Source organism: Dipteris shenzhenensis, chromosome 20 (genome assembly GCF_047967505.1).
Source record: "Dipteris shenzhenensis isolate YYH24624 ecotype China chromosome 20, Dip_SZ_1.0, whole genome shotgun sequence".
Lineage (NCBI taxonomy): Eukaryota > Viridiplantae > Streptophyta > Polypodiopsida > Gleicheniales > Dipteridaceae > Dipteris > Dipteris shenzhenensis.
In genome coordinates, this window is record NC_141615.1 from 30,566,880 (window position 1) to 30,579,937 (window position 13,058).

Here is a 13,058-nt window from a genome sequence, read left to right on the forward strand (position 1 = left end):
GATGACCATTTAATATGTTATGAATATGCAGGACCTTTATATTGAAGCAATGTGATGCAAACATTTGCAGCAAGATCTTTAGAATTTCATTCAGGGTGCTAATTGACATCCAAACTCAAAATTACGTAGATCTCCAAATATAGAAAAAGTCATTCCTAATCGGCGACTCATGAAAAACACATTTAGTTTTCTTAAATGAGAAAACACTTACTCATTTGCCATCCTGTCCATAAACAGGGGACATACGATGAAAAGACGTAAGCACCCACATACATCAACCAACTTGCATAGCAGCATTGGTTGCATAAGATTATATTTATGAAGTGTTTAGTATCCAATAAACAAATTATGAATCTTTTCTTTAAAAAAAAAAAAGTGGAAGAGCTCTGAATTCTGAAGTATACATGAAATATTTCCATAGATTTTCTTTGGGTGGGAAAGGCAGAAAGGGAAAGCCCAATTTTAAGGCAAAAAAAAGTATACATAGAGTGGGGTCCAATGAAAACTCATGTCCACCAAACGAGAGTAACCTGCATGCTAACCAAATGGTGATCAAACTGTGTACAATGTTTGTCAAAATACTGTCCAAAGTGTGAGATGGGTGGACCTCAGAGCCATCAAGTGCCTCTGTGCATCTGGATCTCCGTATATGCCACGCCGAATGCTCACTAAGATCTCCCGAAACGTATCGACTGAGGCATGTGCAGGTCTGTAAGGAGAAGAGGTAACATCATCCAAAGAGCAAAACTGAACTAAATGTCATCAAACTGAAAGATCCCAAGAGAAGATATGCATCTCATAAAGGATTCGAGGCCCCAGAAAAAAGAGCCAAGCTAGGTCATGAAGGAGGAGGGAGCAAAATCGCTCAAATGTCTAGCAATCCCTTCCATATTATCTTTGCCTGTCTGCAATCCCATAAACAATGCTAAGTGGACTCCTCAGTAGAAAGACAATGAGAGCAAGTAGGGGCTGATCCAAACATGGACCTCCATGGTTACACTGCAATCCCTACATGTATAGAAAGCAAGAAGAAAATGGTGATTTTTTTTGTTCCTGAGGGACTTCCCAAGCCTTCTCCAAAAAGATCGCTGTAAGATTGTAGAAATATGAAAACTCTCCCAATGAGGAGCTCTAGTGGGCTTCAGTCTGAGCTGAAACCTCTTGGCATTGCTAACCGTGTAGCAAAAGAAAGGAAGGCTCTTCTCATGGTTCCCTTCATCAATCCACTCCCACCCCACAAGGTCCCAATGCAAATACTTTATGGAGACACCTCCATAAAGCTAAATCCTCCATGAAACCAGGGGAATGTCTTCCAGGATTGGGTATAGCTACTAATCTAAAGCCAAGAAATAGTGCTGCACATGACCCAAAACTGAGACAGGCTCAGAAACATTGTAATGAGGGTCGTCTGTCCACTCTCCCCTTTGGTAGTATCACATCACTTACCTAGTACCTATGTACTCTAGTACCTTGGGGGCTACTAGCTCTCTTTGTTGGTTCTTAGTGCTTGTAGATTTATTAAACCTTGCCTCTCTAGTTTGTTCTCAGCTTTAATCCAATGCTGAGCACTTTGAAAGGTATCCTTCTCTATTGACGCCTTTACTATGCCTGACATCAAGGGATGGATTCATGTGAAGGGTTAATGATATTTTTTGAGGAACTATTCATGGTTTCATAGTTGACCCTTCACTACTCAACGTTTCCGGTTTTAGAGTTAAAGTATATCAACAATTGTGCCCTACCCTTCCCATAGGATCACCAGTGCCTAAAGGCTCACAGAACTTTCATGTTAAAGGCTACTCAAATTGACAGGTTATCAAAGATAAAGGTCTCAAACATTGCAAATCCAGGGCTACGTAAAGGAATGTATGTGCATTGAAGGGAGATCATTACACCATGCCACAACTTCAAATTACTCACACGATTCATACAAAGAGGGAGGAAAAGTTGAGAGAAAACTTTTATTAATTCAACAAAGAAACCCAGAGCTGCCCTCCATTGCTAAGATAAACTTAAAACAACTAAATAATTCATAGGGCAACTCGTTCCACATAGTAATGGTTTAGCTCTTATCTCCTTGCACCTTTCTTCCTACCTCCCTCATAGGCAAAACGATTCTACTCGCATCTCCATAATGTGTTTGCTTCCTTCAATCTTGATTCCTCTCCTTTTTAGAACTTCGTGGCATGATGCCCTTCTAGTTGACCTACTACCTTTAAAAGGCCAAGAACTCTTAGTGCCTACCCACTTGTCGCTCCTCCCATGCCCATCCATTTGGCTTCAACCTCATTATTTTGAAAAGAATGCAGTCAACCCTTGACCACCCGCGGGTTGCCTATTGAAATGCCCCTCCATCAACCCTTAGTTTAACTAGAGGGGCGCTTGGGCTCCCCATGGGCCAACATTTGGCCTGGGCTATGTTTCTAGCCAAGAAGAGCTCATTGGAGGCTAGGCAATCTGGACATGACAAAGGCTACAATTCTAAGGCATATGTCCACAACCCACTCTAGGCACTTGTGCACCTTGCTCTCCATGATAATCATCTAAAATTGATGACAGCATAGGTTTTTTCTGATTGGAGTGCAACATTAGTCATTCCTATTGAGAAATGCTCTCCCATGGCTTGCTTGCAGCATTCATACCGTCAATCTAACTAAAGTGTTTGAGACACACTTGCCAAGCAAGGTGTCATGCACCACTTAGGGTCAATACCTCATCTTGCAAGACGAGATTGTAGAGTTCTTACTAGTATGAACTAGCAACACTTGATAACAAATTCACGTGATGCAAGCTCTGCGAATTCCTTGCACTTGTAGGAAGTCAAACCACTCGAGATTCTATTTGTGGAAATTTGCACCTTGCACACCGGGTTGTGGTATTTGCTTCTCTACTATGCGCGATCCACCGAACCACCCCTAGGTTGCACCTATATAAGGTCTCACCCTTCAACACCAAGAATCTACTTGAGGTGCCTTCTGTGAAGGTCGCACCTTCAACAAAAAAATTCATCTGGGACACCTTATTCCGCATGTGGGGGACTTGGGTGCCCTAAGAGGGACTTGAGCACCATTGCCACTCAAAAGGGGGACTTGGACGCCCTACCAGTCACACAGCCCCACTTGGACACTCTATTTCAGCACCCGTCTACAAATCACTTGAAAAGCCCCAACTCATCCGAGGGACAGAAGTGTCTTGATGCGTTTATTACCTTCATTGCCTCCTTGTATGCTTATTTATGGCCAAGACTCTGATAAGTTTTCCCTTATCAATAGGCTCCTAGTAACCTCTTATGACTAAGTCCCTACCTCCCACTGGACTTAGAATGCCCTACCATCCTAAATCCCTTGTGATCCCATAGTCCCCCATATCTCCTACTAGGACTTAGTCCTCCTGTATGTTGTGGCCTACTCCCCTGGTATGTCTTATTATATCTCCCCTGGACTTAGTCCACTGCCTCTTCAGGAATAGCTATGGGATTTTGGCCCGTTTCCTCTCCTACCCGGACCAGCGGTGTTTGGCAGGTTTCATTCATGAGGCACTTAGACACCGTGAGAGGATACTCCGAGCACGAAGACAGGAGCATACTTCTTCCTCGGCTGATCCCTCTCAGAGCTCTATCACGGAGTTCTTTCAGCTAGATCACATGGACCCCCACGAGATGAGGCCTCGACATGACCGTGACCCGGAGCCTGTGACCCGACAGCTCAGACAGAGGGTCGACACACATATCACACTTGGGGACATCACCTCCTTGTTTCGAGTCGGAGCCCAACCGACGGGAGTCACAGTAGCCTTGGTCAGACGCATAGCTACGACCAGGAGACGTGCCAGGACCGCACCTCTGAGTGGCCGACATCACTCTATTGCCAACTTCATGCCTCCATTGCCTCATCCATCCTGATAACTTGCTACCGCTGATGATGATGATGCTGAGATCGATATATAGTCAATCATGGACATGACTATGTTGTACTTAGGACTTAGTACTGCCATTCTGCATTTTAGCATTTTGCATTGGTATGGATGCTCGTTTAGTAGCTCCACTACCACAGCTTGTTGTATCAGGATTTTTAGTCTCATAGACCCATCGGTCTTCTGAAGACTTTAATAAACTTTCTTTCTTTCTTTCTTTCACCCTTATCCTATGGCTTAGTCTCCCTTATCTCCGACAAAGGCTTAGTCCCCTTGTATCTCTTGCTGTGACTTAGTTCCCATGTTTCTTCTATTGTCACTTAGCCCCCGTTTTTCTCATTTGTGACTGAGTCCCTATTGTATTTTGTGCTTCTAGGGTGACAATGCCAGTGGAGTATATGGTCAAAAATTATTTCCATCTTGTTCTTGAGGCCCTCCTCCACGTATAAATTTTTGGCCACATGGTCAAATCCTCTCACCATCTAGTGCATAGGGCCCTTATCGATATTTGGCTGTTGCATTGTCAAGTCTTTTGATCATCTTGTCCATATCTTTATGTTCATAGGGCCACAACTGTTGAGGTTTGAAAGGAGTAGACATGCTAAGTGAAGTAGAAATGTTAAGAGAAAGAAAGAAATTTTATTAGAGTCTTCGGAAGACCGATGGGTCTATGAGATTGAAAGAAAACCTGATACAAATCACAGTAAGGGTGGAGCTATTGAAACGAGCATCATCATCCGTGCTGAATCCTAAGTCTGATCATACATAATCAAATACATATGGATGTAACAATGAAAAGAAAAGGACTGGAGCAGAGCGGAATCCTCCGTATGTCATGTCCCCCTGGCTGGTGCATAGCCGGTGATGGGACGCTGGAGCCCGCGTCAAGAGGTGTCGTGCGTCTCGGTCTCCTGGACGAGGCTTGACGCAAGACCAGAGCCACCGTGACTCCCGTGGGACGTATCCCGGGTCTAAACAATGATGGGAGGTCCCCTAGAGTGATCTGTGTGTCCCCTCGATGTCTCGTGTGTCGTGCTGCAATTGTCGGGTCAGGGTCTCTGTCATGTCGGCGGCTAGAGACTGGACGATTAATGTCACTCAATGGGAAGAACTCTGTGATCCTGCTTTGAGAGGTGTCTGATGATGTGGCCAAGCCCTGTCGCCTGAGTAAGTACTCTCTATGTCAGACTCCCTTGTGAATGAAGGCCACTAGGCATCTCTGATCTGGGTAGGCAAGGAATCTGGAAAGGACCCCGGAGCCGTCTCTGAAGAGGCAGTGGTAGCAACCTCGGATCTCGTAGTACACTGGGCACTTGAAAATAAAATGCTCCTCCGACTCAACCTCCTGACAATCACACAATATGCATAAGCGATGCTCCCTATGAATCTCCTCTGATCTGCCGCTCTCTATGCGGAGGCGGTGTGATGATACCCAAAACTGTTCGACGGAGATCCGTAGTGAGTGAGGCATATGAAGCTCAGTGTACCCTGGTGGTGTGATGAATCCCTCCTCCGAAATGCGAAGACAGTAAACTTTGTAGAAACTCAGCTTCACTGGAAGCTCCCTCGGCTCCAACCAAGTCCTAAAGGTGTGTAGCTGCAGGAGATTCTCTCGAATGACCTGGTTGGTATGTGGCCCAATCGGGATGGTGGGTGGGAGTATCAGAGGGGCATCTAAACTGTACTGAAATAGAGGTATCATATCGATGTGGAACCCTAGTCTCACAAACCATATGTGAGTCTGTGAGAGAGAGAGAAAGAAAGAAAGAAAGAAAGAGAGAGAGAGAGAGAGAGAGAGAGAGAGAGAGAGAGAGAGAGAGAGAGAGAAAGAAATTTATTAGAGTCTTTGGAAGACCGATGGGTCTATGAGACTGAAAGAAAACCTGATACAAATCACAGTAAGGGTGGAGCTACTAAACGAGCATCATCACCCGTGCTGAGTCCTAAGTCTGATCATACATAATCAAATACATCTAGGTGTGACAATGAAAAGAAAAAAAAGACTGGAGCGGAGTGGAATCCTCTGTATGTCATGTCACCCTGGCTAGTGCATAGCTGGTGATGGGACGCTGGCGTCCGTCAAGGGGTGCCGTGCGTCTCGGTCTCCTGGAGGAGGCTCGACGCAAGACCAGAGCCACCATGACTCCCGTGGGACGTGTCCCGGGTCTAAACAATGATGGGAGGTCCCCCATAGTGATCTGTGTGTCCCCTCGATGTCTCGTGTGTTGTGCTGCGGTCGTCGGGTCGGGGTCTCTATCACGTCTGCGGCTAGAGACTGGACGATCAATGTCACTCGATAAGAAGAACTCTGTGATCTTGCTCTGAGAGGTGTCTGATGGTGTGGCCAAGCCCCGTCGCCTGAGTAAGAACTCTCTGTGTCGGACCCCCTTGTAAAAATGAAGGCTGCAAGGCATCTCTGATCTGGGTAGGCGAGGAATCTGGAAAGGAGCCCGGAGCTGTCTCTGAAGAGACAGTGGTAGCGACCTCGGATCGCGTAGTACACTGGGCACCTGAAAATAAAATGCTTCTCCGACTAAACCTCCTAACAGTCGCACGGTGTGCATATGCGATGCTCCCTAGGGATCCCCTCTGCTCTGCCGCTCTCTATGCGGAGGCGGTGTGATGATACCCAAAACTATCCGATGGAGATCTGTAGTGAGTGAGGCATATGAAGCTTAGTGTACCCTGGTGGTGTGATGAATCCTTCCTCCGAAATACGAAGACAGTAATCTCTGTAGAAACTCAGCTTCACTGGAAGCTCCCTTGGCTCCAACTAGGTCCTAAAGGTGCGTAGCTGCAGGAGATCCTCTCGAATGACCTGGTTGGTGTGTAGCCCGATCGGGATGGTGGGTGGGATTACCAGAGGGGCATCTAAACTGTACCGAAAAGGAGGTATCCTATCGATGTGAAACCCGAGTCTCACAAACCATCTGTGAGTCCATGCATACCAGCATCGCTCGTCTCCCTCTGCTGCCAACCTCATGGAGGAATCAAGAGCCAACCATGGCAACCTCTGTCTCCCTAATGTACAGTCCCCATATCATCTAACCTGGTGTAGATATGTGATGGTCTGAAAGGCTGCATCTAGCTGGAGTGGAGAAGCACCAAACTCGGCCTGAATGATATGATGTGGTACAGATGGTTTCCCCCGGATCATCCGTGAGAGCATGAGGATTTGCAGGCGCTCCACCCGTGTCCACTCTATCTCTGACATGTCGAGTTCCCAACAAGGGCTGCCATACATACCGGCTGGTCGGACCAAGGAGTCGAAGAGAAGAGCCTTGGTCCGAGGGTCCTCGAAGTGGGAGTGGAAGCATTGTCTCTCTAGTCGAGCCAGTTAGGTGTATCCCCTACTCAGTCTGGCCTGCATCGTTGGTCTCATTGTGAAGATCGGGCCAGAGAAGATGACCCCCAAGTAAGTGTATGAGGATACGATCTCAACTGGTGACCCACCGAAAGTGAACTGCTTCCGTTGCATGTTTGCTCACGAGGTGTTAAAGATCATGGCCTTGGTCTTGCCAAGGTTGACCTCCAAATCATGGGATAAACAAAAAGCCTGCAGTGCATCCAGGTGTCCTTGGAGCCCCTCGGGTGTGGACGACAAGAGTGCCACGTCATCTGCAGGCTGGTTTCCATGGCACCAAAAGGTTCATCAAAGAAAGAGATCCAAAGAACCGATGGTATCACTGGTGATGTTTGTCTACTAATGGTATATGGATGTCTATGAAATTCGAGGGAAAAAGACATAAAAGGATACCTCTTCATGCTTTCAGCAATTAGGCATTGTAGAGGATGTATCCGCTGGTTGTGTGGGTAATGAAGGAGTTCCTTGCAATGTAGGCAAGATAAAGGGGAAGAACTTAATGTACCAGCGTGATCTATTATCCTTTGAATTTACATGCATTATTGAACATAATGATTAATCAATGAAGAAAATGGGGTGGAATGTACATGAGGACATGTCTAATACTTAGGTGGGCCACTCAAAATTATGTAAGATAGTATGGTGACTTATATGCATGTAAAATCACTTCCTCTATCCCCCTCATAAGTGGCGATCAATCAAAATCCAAGGAAGGATGTGTAATGACGACCCAAACAATGTTTGAAGATAAAAAATATGTACGTACAAAGACCACCCAAAGTAGCCTTTACAAAATACGATACTTTTTTACTATTGATCCATTGACGTGGGCACTCAATCTTTCTCTTCTCATGTGGCTAAATGAACCCCACCAATTGGAATCATTTTGGCAATGAAGTAGGGCCCCATCTAGTCACTCATAGACTTTGGCTTGTGCTTCATAAGCTTGCTTCAATACAACAACACGAAATCGCCAACCTTGAATGCAAGTTCCTATCATACCACACCTTTTTCTTAGCTTGCTATACTTTTCACACAAAGACATCCTGCATACGATGCGTTGCTGGTTCTTCCAGATCCCGCAACCACTTAGTGTAGGCCTTTGACAGCTTGGTTGCTTTCATGTGGAACTCATAAGGCATAACTACCTCAAGACCATACACTAGTGGAAATGGGAAAAACTAGTACTGGCCTTGTATGACATCTTGTATGTGAAAAAGACATCTAGAAAAGCCACACATCTTAGGTGCTTAAACAACTGATGTATAGTTTGGTTGGCACGCTACATGTAGTATTAGTACTAATCTCTTTGAGGGCATTACTTTGTGGGTAGTACAAGGTTGATATTCAATGGGCAATTTCATAACCATTGCACCAATGCCTTGAAGATAAAACTTAAGATTTGAGCGCCTCAATAATTCATTAGCTTCACTAGACAACCAAACCTTAAGATATCTAATCATACAAGCATATATAGCTAACACTTGTGCTAAACATGCAGTAGTGGCTAGAGCCTAAACGCAATTTTGGCCGTAGTTCAAGGCCATTAGAATATACTTGTAGCCCTTCTTTGAGGTTGGGAAAATTGGTTCCACAAAGTCGAGAACCCAGCTATAGAAAGGGGGAATTGGCTTGAAGATTTTGAGGTAAGAATTTTCTATTTGTGGGTGTGAGTGCCCCCTCCTTGACATAAGCACACATGTGAATAGCAATCCCAAAATAGATGTAGTGGGTACCATAATGATGCTAGTAGGCAAAGGATAATGATGCATCTATTCTGTTGAAACGCTGCATCTTTGAGCATGTTCTGCCAATGTAACTTCTCATAGCAATGGTCTTCTTCAGGTCACCTCCAATGATTCACAATGCATGAGCTTGTACAAGGTTGTTCTAAGAGGATGACTCTAGTACCACCTTTAAATTTGTTCAGAGCAGAGAAAGCACATAAGGTTGGCGAAATTTGAATTGGATTGCACACATATGAAATACAATGAAATTATGGAATTTGTTGGTAAACTATCTTAAGTCCTAGACTTAGATTGACTTCTAGATCATATTGCCATGTATGCGATATAATTACATCAATCTATGGACATCATTGAGTTGTAGTAAGATTGTAGATATGACCTCTCAAATGTTTTAAGACCCGTGAAACAAGTAACACATGTCGTAACATAGTGTTACCTCAATATTACAACCCGTAAGGACATTATCCAACTTACGAGAGCATAAACTCATTGTAGGCGTGTATGGAAATATAACAAACAAGAGAACAAGTAAGCAATCCACCACAGAGATGTAGATGAACAAAAGCAAAAAAGGTGGTTGGGGGTACCAAAAGGAGAGTACATTGAAAGCTTGGTAGGCCTAGTAGCTACGATAAGTGTGTCAAGAGTGTAATTCACTCCATGAGGATTTAGGAAGATGTGGAGCCTTTGATCCTACCAATAGCTTATTGATATATTCTGATTAGAGACACGCCATGAGGATGCTCTGAACAGGAGAGATTACCATGTCTAAAACCATGGAGAGAGTGGAAGGGGACAAGGCATTGAGAGCACAAAGGAAAGGTGACAACATGTTGGGAAGGGAAAAAGAAAGGAAGAAAGAAAGAAATAGAGAAAGATTTAGTAATGTTTGTAGAAGGCCGAAAAAGCCTTTGAGACCAAGAAAAATGTCACACCTCCAAGAAACTACTGGTGAACCTAGAAACTACAGGAAAGAAACTCCATATGTTGGGAGTAGTTTTTGTCATGCCTTGTCATTTGTCAACCTTGACTAGCCTGAGCTCTAGGTGGACCTGATTAGGGTCACATCGGGAGTCATAGTGTCTTTGGAACATGTTTGAGATCTTTGCTAGCATCCTTAATTCCTCTTTGTAGGATGACTCGTGGGCGACAGGAGGTGGCCTGATATAGATGTTGCGATGATGGTACCTAAAATGGGGGGAGTGCTTGCAAGTCTTGTGCCCACCAGTCTCCTTCTCACTTCTCATGCCTAAAAGTTAGGGTTTCGCACCTCTCCCGGATCTCATAGTATTTGGGGCATCCCATTACAAGATGCTCCTCGATCTTTGCCTCATGTGTGTCATAAAGAGTACAAAGCCTTAGATCTTTGTGGTGTGACATGGCTGCAATCTCATGTCTTACCTCAATTTGGACTCGGTGGGATAAGGTCTTGAGCAGGCATACGGGGATCCATACCGTGTGGAAAAGATGGATCTATAGATATTACGGTGCCTAGATCAAGCCGTCCTCATGAGTGGAGGAAATAATCTCTGTAGAGCAAGCCGTTTTGGTCCCATGTAGCTACGGGCAGAATATCCATCTCCTATAGATGTATACCTGCCATAGGCCAATGGATTCGCACTCATTACCTTATCTCATGGCTACCTTTAAAGCCCACAAGAACACTTTCAGATGGATTACTAATGCCCACCTTTGTATCTTTTCGGAATTGGCTTCCTTAATCACTGTGGCTCTACAAACATTCCTTGAACCCATCACGGAAATATGGAGGAATCTTCAAGAAGAAATACGATTGGAGACCGATATCAAGGTGAGTGCATTCTGGCTAGTCAATTCTATTTATGAGGTAAAACTAAATTTACCGGAGAAAATATACTCCGTCTTCACAGTGGATATTGGCAAATGCTATGAGAATATCCCCTAGAAGGGAATTTGGATTAAAAAGGATTTTATAAGAAATCATCAACATGGCTTATTTAAAGAGAAAGAAACGATACTTAATATCAATTGGTATAAGAAAAAAGCTTCATGGAGCAATAGAAAATGTAAGACCCTGACCTCCGTATCGAAACAAGACTTTATTAAGCTTAATATATGGCTCCTGGAAAATATGCCCTCTGAGAGTGGAAAACCAGGTATTGAAACAAATCTCGGGGATACCCTTGGGATTCTCTTGTTCACCCGAAAGTGTAATATCCTTGACCAGTTGTTCTAGGATGTTTGGGTTATCCACTTTTGTGAAGTCTCCGCTCGACAACCTCTGTATGGTTTGATCCAATATAAATTCTAGTTGGAGTCGACGAAGCAGATTTATCTGTTGATGTTATGAGAAGAGATGTTGTTAATGATTGAGTCTCCTACAGTTTCAAATGTAGGAAAAGGGCATCTAGTGAGTACTAATATGGTAGTAGATGATTTGTTAAATGTGCCCTACGATGAAGCTCATGGAAATTGAGGAGCAATAAATAAGAGCCAAGAAATGCATGTCAAGCTTACTAGATAGGGGTTGGAAAGAGATTCATTTGTTGGCAACACTTTGTTCGATACAAATGTGACTTGCTTGTGAAAGCATGGGACATGTTTGATAGGCTCGCATTTTGAAATGTGGCCACATGAAGTCCATTAATCACTGGATATGCCTAGTTTGGAGAGAGCAAGATTATTTTCCATATGCTCAAAAGAATGAGAGGAGTAAAGAAGGCTTGACCTTGAGAAGAAAAGAGAACCTCTCCACTCCCTAAGGAAAAGTTCCTCCTAGCAGAAGCAATCTCAGAGGATCCCTGCATGCTCGACTAGATGAACATCAACGTGCGTACAATATCTATCCAAATACTGGCCATGGTGTGAGAAGGGTGGTGGACTAGGGAAACCATCAAGTGCCTCTGTGCATGTCAAGATATGCCTGGCTGAAATGCTTGCCATGGTCTCCCAACAAGTATCCACTAAGGCGTGCGTAGGTCTGCAAGGAGAGGAAGGGACAACGTCCGGAGAGCATAACTCAACCAAATGGCGTCAAAACAAAGCAGACAAAGAGAAGCTATGCATCTCATAGAGCGCCCGAGACCTCGACAGAGAGAACCAAGCCATTGTGCAATAAAGGCAAAAAAGAGCCAAGTTAGAGGTCCTTTAGGTGGAAAATGTGGAGGGACTATATAAGTCCCCATCCACCCCCTACTATGTACCTTTTGATGTGACATCTAATCCTATCTACTCTCCCTTCTTCCTTCCTGCCTACGCTCGCTCACTCTCTCCCTTCCCTACTCCCTCTCTCTTTCCTACCCCATTCTCTCTCTCCTACCCCTTCTCCTCCCTTCTTCCCCTATCTCTCTTCCCCTTCTGCTAGTCTATCCCCCTTTCTCCAGACCTGCCCCTACCCCTTTTCTACATTGGTATCACCTTTTTCCCCTTCATTACACATTGAGGCCGCAGGTGATGAAGAAAGGGGAGGGAGAAAATGAACCTAGCTTGTCTACAATCCCAAAGGACCTCATACACGACAGTTACATTGGCTTTGTACATGGAGATAGCATCTTTGACAACATCTTCTCATTTTGGCAAGCAGTTAAATGGGCCAAGGAGAGTCATCAGCCCTCGGCCTGGGATTACCCACGTTGTTCACCCACCTTTTGTATTCTATAGTCCCGATAAGTAATGTATTTCAAAACAAATCAAAACAGCGTGATCAAACAAATTAAAAAACAACCTGATTCATTTTATGCTATGGCAGGATATTAAATTCAATGAAAGAAAAATGCCAATTCTAAAAAGGTGAGGAAAGCAATAAAGATATAACTAGTTTGAAAATGAGGTAAATTTTATGTAAGAGAATATGTATACAAGAAAGTCCAACCGTTCAAAGTGTGTCACCTGAAGTTTTATATGGCTCTGCTCCAGTAAGTGATGAAGGTTTTCAATTTCCCTTTTGAGATCTCTTAGCTTGTTGAAACCTTCTTTATATGCTTTCTGAAGTCAGTAAAAATCCATCATTCAGTTCTGTTTTCCAGAATCTCAACTAAACCTTTAGAAGTGAAAGG

The 13,058-nt window shown here is 44.2% G+C and overlaps 1 protein-coding gene across 2 annotated transcripts in view; it reads right to left on the reverse strand.

The window, feature by feature from the left end:
- The window catches only part of LOC147889526 (uncharacterized), a 135,537-nt gene that overhangs the window by 11,725 nt on the left and 110,754 nt on the right, over positions 1–13,058 (reverse strand). For both annotated transcript variants that reach the window (XM_087391652.1, XM_087391653.1), the window contains exon 14: positions 12,892–12,987. In XM_087391652.1, coding sequence (XP_087247778.1) covers positions 12,892–12,987 — 96 coding nt within the window. The remainder of the gene's footprint in view (positions 1–12,891; positions 12,988–13,058) is intronic.